Source organism: Diadema antillarum, unplaced genomic scaffold, assembly GCF_040938485.1.
Source record: "Diadema antillarum isolate AM-2024a unplaced genomic scaffold, OU_Dant_1.0 seq00000620_RagTag, whole genome shotgun sequence".
Classification (NCBI taxonomy): Eukaryota; Metazoa; Echinodermata; class Echinoidea; order Diadematoida; family Diadematidae; genus Diadema; species Diadema antillarum.
In genome coordinates, this window is record NW_027271543.1 from 1,218,458 (window position 1) to 1,226,834 (window position 8,377).

At 40.1% G+C, this 8,377-nt stretch overlaps 1 protein-coding gene across 1 annotated transcript; it reads left to right on the forward strand.

Moving 5' to 3' along the window:
- The first annotated feature begins 227 nt into the window (after positions 1-227).
- On the forward strand, positions 228-8,183 carry LOC139736058 (vitamin D 25-hydroxylase-like). Its single transcript, XM_071646804.1, has 5 exons — positions 228-268; positions 1,358-1,611; positions 2,333-3,192; positions 5,594-5,840; positions 7,996-8,183. The coding sequence occupies exons 1-5, from the start codon at positions 228-230 to the stop codon at positions 8,181-8,183; spliced, it is 1,590 nt and encodes a 529-aa protein (XP_071502905.1).
- The last annotated feature ends 194 nt before the right edge of the window (positions 8,184-8,377 follow it).

The following is an 8,377-nucleotide window of genomic DNA, read 5'->3' on the forward strand; positions in this document are numbered from 1 at the left end:
GTTTTTACATAGTGTAGAACTTGTGGATCTTTTTGTCGTTGTTATTGTTGTTGTTGCTTTATGTCGAATTCGTGGGCCTTGTTTACTATAGAGCCGAACTCGTTGACCTTATTTGCCTAGTGTCGAAATCGTGGGCCGTATACTCATGGTTGTCGGTCTCGTGGAATGACCCCGACGGAAATAATGAATGCAATATTATTAGTGTATACTCATCATGTGCTGGAAAAATGACTCCACGCAAGCGAGGGAGTGCAGCGACCGAGCAAGGGTTGGGTGTTGGACGGGGCATCCACCCGGGGGTATCCACCTGCCATATTATGAGGGAGCTTTTGCCTTTTTAGAATCGAAATGCAACGATCCGGTGCAAAATTTTGGTGGAAAATATGTCAATTTTTTAATCAACAATAAGGAAACTGAATTTTCAGGGGAAATAAATGGCTATACGTATAGATCGTGGTATTAGATAAGTGACATCTTGATCCTTGTGTGGGTCTTCACTGATGTGTGTATATAGGGCCCCAAAGTTTTATGGAGGTGGCGCGGGGGAGAGAGTGTGTCCTCCTCCCACATGCGGGAGCTTTTCCATTTTTAGAATTGAAATTCAACGATCTGGTGCACACTTTAGTGGAATATTAGCACATTTTCAATCCAAAGAGTATAAGAGAAATTAGTATAGGGACAATACACGTGTTGTATGAATGGCTATAGTATCTGTCACCTCTCGATCCCCTCTTGCATCTTCACTGTATATACTACATGTATTAAGTTTATGGATGTAGACTGAAAGTGGAGGGTGTGTGTTACTAATTGAGATGCGAATTGAACCTGACCAGAATGAGAAATATGTAATGTAATTATGCGTTTTTAGGCCTATTTAATGTTATTTTCTCTGACAAATATTTTGAGTTATAGTAGAATGTTGATCATGTTAATGATAATGATTTACTGTTATAATTAGTCGTTTTGCTAACTCTCTAAAGGTCGTATATAGTATCCCTTCTTGCAAACGTCATGAATTAAAGTTTACATAGTTGAAGAATGATGTCTCCCAACATCGTAAATCTAATGGTGACATGCCTCAAAGTTTTAAAAAAGAAATGAAAAACTAACCCCATGGCACTCGAGAATACCATCCCCTTTTGTACTGAGAATAACGGAAATTTTGCGGGTCGGAATAAATTCACTGGAAATATGGTCTTCTCCTCCATAATGATTTTATAGAGGTTTCCAATTTTACTATTCTGAGGAAAGGTCTGACTTAGGACAGCCCACCTATCTCTACAATGTAGCAGCGTATTAAAGGAATCATGTTGGTTGAACGATAGTAATAAATCTTCCATATCAAATACTCTAAAAGGAGACGCCATTTTCCCTGGGGTCCAGTCGGCGTGCCAGTTCTGGGATATCTTCCATTCCTCGATTGTCGGCGACTCCATCAAAGTCTGTTGAACCTCGGGACCCGCTTTGGGGACGTGTTCTCCTTGAAGATTGGTGGACAGACCCTGGTCGTTCTCAACGGCGCCGACGTGATCCGAGAGGCCTTCGTCAACAAGGCTGCGAGCTTCGACGGTCGACCCATATGGATGCTGAACAAGGTCAACGATGGTCGAGGTTGGTCGAATGTTGTGTGTGCTCCACGCTCGTTTTTTTTTCTATCAGTTTATTACTTCCGATCGGGAAAACCAGCTTACTCTATAGAAGATTAGAGAATGAAGCAAAACGATACTCTATTTGATCTGTATTTCTGTTTTTTCCCCCATGAGGAAGGGGTGGTTTATAACCAGGGCTCGACATTAGCGGTGTCCCGATGGTCCGGGACCACTCAAAATTGATGTCGGGCTACCAAATCTCCAAAACGGCTTTCATTTAGTGGTCCGATGGGGCTTGCCAGGTAAAATTCAAAATAGGTTTTCATAAGTATCCTTCTCTTCAGGGCCACCAAAATTTCATATGCCGCGGAAGATTTTACGGCCCAAACGAGAAAAGTGAAGTTAATGTCGAGCCCTGTCATAACTGCAAAATTATGCCAAAATCAAGTTACAATCCCTTGCACAATGTTGAATGAAGTGTAAAGTTGTGCGTAGATGTGTTTAGAATGCCTTCCGGATCCTTGTTGCTTGAAATGAAAGGTTCCAATGATAACATATACGATACACGTAATGTAGGCCTACTTAGAGCAATAATAACAATAAAAATAACAGTAATGATAATGGTGAAAATGATTATGATTCAACTATGCCTTAATCACAATGTCGAGAAGGTAAATCATTACTCGCAAGATGATTAATGCTCAAACATCCTCTCTGATATTGTTCATCCCTCTTTGCAAAAGGTATCGCCAACGAACAGCCAAGACAACAATGGCGGCTTCATCGCAAAGTGTGGCAGAAAATGATGCGGCATCTCATGCAATCTGATTCGGGCATCGAGTCCATGATCACACGAGACATTGCAAACGTCATATCGCTTCTGGGATCAAGCTGCGGTCGTCCCGTCAACATTTCCAGAGTCGTTCAGATGGCTCTCTGCAATGTTATCTGTTCTATATGCTTCGGGAAGAGTTACTCTTACGATGATCAAGACTTCCGACATCTACTCCAAATGGCCGACAAATTCTTTCACTACCTCTCAAGCGCTAGTGCCGTGAACTTCTTTCCAATACTCTGGCACTTGCCCCTTAAGTCACAAAAAGCAGTCCTCGAGGGCTTCGCTGGCATTTTTGAATTTGTCAGGGCACTCGTGCGGGAGAAGCAGAAGGGAATTGGTAGAAAGACCCAGGGATTTGTTGATTTTTGTCTTATCGCTGAAAGCGGAAAATCATCAGATGCGTCGCAGGCAGATGGTATCAAGCCTGAATGCATCGGAGAATACGACGACACGAACGAGATGACCCACTTTGCGGACAGTCATGGGAAAAGGGAAAATAGGGCGCTGTCGGAACTCGATGAGCAGTGTGCTACCGAAGACGACAATGGTGATAATGATGATGATATCTGTGAGAGTGTGACGTATGTAGCCACAGACCTGTTCATCGGCGGGGCGGAGACGACACACGCCGGTGTCATGTGGGGCGTCGTGTTCATGGTTCGTCATCCAGAGATACAGGCGTTGGTGCAGGAGGAGCTGGACGCGCAAGTAGGTATTGATCGCCTGCCGTCTTGGGGAGACCGACATCGTCTGCCGTACACACAGGTATATACGTCATGAACTATGATCATATCAAAATATAATTGTACTCCAGCATGAATGTACATGTAACACAGAGAAAGAAAAACGTGCAGAAGTGACGATAATATGTAGAAAAAAGAAAACGCTAAATTTCGCGGTAATCTGCGAAGACCTACAAAAATGGCAAGACGTACGATGGTAACTGTGATAATGTAATAACAAACACATACAAGGGAATAATAAAAAACGATTTTCGCAGAGCTTTAAAGGAGACCGTTGTTAGGAACCACGGGAGGTGAGATAACTGAAGGGAGCTATTTGAATGAGATTCTCATACGCTCTCTTATCTCATCGAGGAGATAATGGCGACAGTGTCATATAGCATAATATATTGTGATGAAGATTCAAACATCTATAGTGGCTAAAGGGGCGATCACACATCGCCGGTTTAGATGGCAGTTCATGGCGGTTCTCAAACCGCCATGAACCGTGTCCCAACGGTGGCGGAAAGCACTTAAACGCGTTGTGACTACGTTCTCATCTCAACACATTTTGTACAAAGCGCTATAACGCGGATTGGCGCGGTAGTAACGCGGATCTCCCCGAAAGGTGGAGGAGTCCATACCAAGCCCCTGTAGTTGGATGCAATCAGAGCCCTTTCACTCGTCTTCAATGGGTTAGGCCTACAACAAGGAGGTATTGCTTTGTTAAGTAAACACAATTCAAAAGAAATTGCGGAACGTTGTAACCCCCTGTGCATTTACAGATTGACATAAGTGATGCAATATAAGCAATTGTCTTCAAGTTTCAACATGCTTTTTTTCTCTGTCTTTTAACTGTTAAAATATCTGTATTAACTGTCATTAAAAAGACATACATGTCAAAGCAGAATCCAACATAGTTTACAAAGTTTCCTGTTCATTTGCAGGTTTATATATCAAGCAGTGCTGTACAAGTATAGTACTTGCTTGTTTCAACGTCTCTTTTTTCTTTCTTAATCAAGTTTTCACATATCTCTAACAACAGTCAATAAAAAGACATGCATATCAAAGAAGAATAGTGTATATCTACATAGTTTCCTCTTTATTTACAGGTTCACGTAACAAAATAATGGTGTTTTTTCCAAGTTTCAACATCGCTTTCCCCTCTACTCTCTTAAGTTTCAACATATCTGTATCAACATGCAGTCTTACAAAAAGGCATACATAATCACGAAAGCAGAACCCAACTTATTTACATAAGTCTTCTGTGTATAACTTACAGGTTCACGTAGCTGGCCATCTTTTAATCAATAAGCTGTCAAGCTTTCACAAAATTATGAACACGCCTTGTAAAGTAACTGATGTACTATTCAACAAACCTATTCCAACTTTTTGAACATTAAATTTTCTGTTTTACTCTATGTGTTGAAATAAAAAAGAAGTAATGAAACTTTACCATACCCGATCTTGTATTATGGGTTCATCTTTGCTTTTTCCCCATTTTTTTTTTACTGCTCCGCCACGAAGTGTCACCGGAGGCATTATTCTCTTTTAAGTTCAACATTTGTTTTTGCGTGAAAAGTTACGGCGGTATTAACACGGTATTATCACGGAGCTTGCGGTGCAAACACGGAGGAGCCGTTCTTTACACGGTGAACGGCGTTTTGAACACGGTCGATTTCAAATCGTCAAGACCGCCACGAAAAATTAAACATGTTAATTTTTCTGGCGGTTCTCCGCGGTTCTCGGAGTTTGTGGCGGATGAGTGACGGATGACCATTGTTTGTGTACGATGTGAACACGGTCTTTGGCGGAGCACGGCGAATTGCCGAACCGCCATGAACCGCCATCTAAACCAGCGATGTGTGATCGCCCCTTGGTGACATTGAAAAAAAAAAATCGGCGTGTACTTTATTTGCAGGCCATGGAACGCCGGGAGTGGAACGTTAAAACTAGAAAAGAACTGGGACAGCGCAGACCTCCGCTAAGCAGCTCATTTTCAAGAACATTCTGTTTTCCGTTCCATCATGTATAATCCTATACAACGCTGTGCATTCATAACATCTGTAATATTAGTTAGATTCCTTGACCATAAAAATATACTCTTATGATTTGGAACCACATTGATATCGTTACATTTAAACATACATGTATTCATGAAAGCCTTCACAAAAAATACATAAATAAATAGATAAATCCTCGATCTAGACGGTGATCCAGATCATATATCAAAAGTTAATCGTCTGCTCCTTGTGTCATCAACTTTTCCTTATGATTTCATCCAAATCCGTTTGGACAGAACTTGTAAAGCCTGTCGTATAGTTATATTATACGCAACCAGTATGACTTAAAATGTCATGAAGGTGAAATTGACAGTAATTAGTAGCACTGGTAATGAATCCGTCCTGCATCGTAATACACGCTTGGTTTTCTATCACTCATAGGCAGTTCTTCAGGAGATTCTCCGTCTGGGAAACGTCATTCCCGTGGCCATTCCTCATGCAACCACCTGTTACGTCACTTTGTCCAACGGAAGCCGTCTACCGCGGGGGACCACGGTCATGGCTAATCTATATGCATCGCACATGGATCCAGAGGCATGGAGCGATCCAGAGACATTTCAGCCCGAACGGTTCCTAGACAATGATGGGAAACTGAAGAGATTTGATGCCTTCATGCCATTTTCAATTGGTAAGCATCATTAGGATTAAATGAATCTGTTGTAGGATTTGATGTATCTACGCAATTGCCCATGAACCAGCTAACGTTTATTCAGACTAGAAACATCAAAAGAATGAATGCGGCGTCTTTGAAGGCTTCTGTGGCGGTAGAACGTTGGGTTCGACAGAAAAAAAAAATCACCTGAAATAATTTTACTTCTAACAGTCTCAAAATGGCCTTGAATCCTTAAACTTGCAACTACAGTATCAACGAAGTCGGGATGTTCTCGGTTGCTTATATCATGTACGTGTACCTTGTGTGTGTGTGTGTGTGTGTGTGTGTGTGTGTGTGTGTGTGTGTGTTCAGATTCTGTATAAAAAGAGATTCAAAACACGATCGATCATGATTATCTGCTGTAGCTTCTTCTTTAAATAGGTTTAATGTACTGGTACACTCGCAGAGGTAGTTAAAAAAAACGACACTCGTTCCTCCGTTTCTCTAAACAACCAAACAAACAAATAAAGGAAAGCAAGAACAAGACAGCGTTTTCCAGAAAGATATTCTACCGTGCGTTTATTCATCGCCATTCCCACAGGCACGATGATGATACCAAGTTAGTTGTCCTCTCTTAGAATAAGTCTCACAGTCGTATTCCTCTTCGAGCATTGACTATCATTACTCTGTACAGTAACTCGGTTCTTCGACGTAGCCGCATCAAGACACATAATTTAGTCACATATGACAGAATTAAAACTACACTCAGCAAAAAAAAGAAAGTAAACACTTTTTCGAGGTCATATTTTTCATAGAAGATTTTGATGAAAATCTTTGTATTATATACCATATTAAAGATAATTTAATTGGCTATTAAGCTCATAGGTTAATCAAAAAGAAAACTTTACGCATGAGTGAGCACATTCGTTTTTGTCCTCCAAGGCACAAAATTAAAAATTGCAAAAATTGACATGATCTCTTTCATTCGCAAATGCCCTTCACGATAACATTGACAACAAAAGACCAGTTTAACACAATGAGAGACATGAATGAAATAGGAAAAATAAATTTTTGTTCTCTTTAGTTGTTTATTACCTCTAAGAAAAACAAAGCGGGAAACTAAAGGGGAAAAATAAAAATTTTCTCTCAAGTCAAACTTAAATAACATAGGGAATAAAAAGCATAAAGATGATTAAATGAGCAGAATTTCATTTATTTCTTTTAATCTAGTGATTTAAAATCCATGTGACAATTTCAAGAACCAAACATTATTTACAATTTCCTAATTTGAAAAAAAAGCCCAAATTTCTACCATTTTTGTTAATTATTACTTCTTTTCTTATTTCATTTGAATTTAGATTTGACATATGAAGCGTTATTTTCCTCCATTATTTTTAGCCTTCATTGGTCTTTTGGGCTTTAAAGATATCATAGAGATCAAAGTTGTTTTTTTTTTCCCAACTCAATTCATGTTTCTTTTTGCGTGAAATTTGTTGTTTGTTCTTATTGTTCTATGGAAGAGCACATACGCATGAATGACAACTTGTTCAGTTTTGCAATTTTTACTTTTGTGCCCCGGAAGAGAAAAACAATGGTGCTCACTCATGCGTTAGATTTCCCTTTTTATTGACCTACCAGGTTGATAGCCAATTAAATTACCTTCAATATGGTATACAATACATTAGCTTTCAGCAAAATATTCTATGAGAAATCCAAACTTGAAAAAGCGTTTCCTTTCTTTTTTTGCTGAGTGTACAAAGCAACCATAATACAGTAATACTTTTGATTGGCGAGTATGGACTTACGACTGGAAGAAACAAAGATAGCTGACACGGCAGCCACTGTTGCAGTAATAATTTCAAGGAAGAATTTGTTGATTTTGCATGGAATCGCAGACATTTCATATTGTGCTTTCGTATCATTAATCCCAGAAACCTTTCCGTTGAAACAAAATGCAAGAATAAGACACTGCAGAGAAATATTGGTGTAAGTCAATTTGAAGACTCACAGATTAAAGAGGGTCTTGGAATCAATGGTGCTCCAACTCTGTCTAATACATGTACTACTTCTAGCTTTTTCAACTCTCTCACCCCTGTTTGTCACATGTTTAATACAAAATGGCAAAAGCATTTTACGATAGTTGTTCTGAGAAGGTCAACATATTCTGTGAAACTCTTCTGTTGTTTATCAGGTCACCGGGTTTGCCTCGGGGAGCAGCTTGCACGCATGGAGCTGTATTTGGCCTTCACTCACATTTTCCATCGCTTCAGGATCTCCTTGGCACCGGGTGAACGGCCTCTTGGCAGGCAGGGTCGGCCTGGCATCACACATAGTCCCTATCCTTTCAAAATCTGCGCAGAGGCGAGGCACTCCGAGTGAAGAAGCGGATAGTAATCAACTTGTAGCCATAGCTTACAAACAGTTACCATTATTCACAGATAGCCAGTTGCAATGAAAAGACCATGTTTAGTAAGCTCTGCTTTCACATTTTGAAACATTGTCATTACTCTCTGTATTACAGGCTTGCAAATGTGTAAAGTAAAATCATGCTACATTGTACAAGGGAGTAAAAG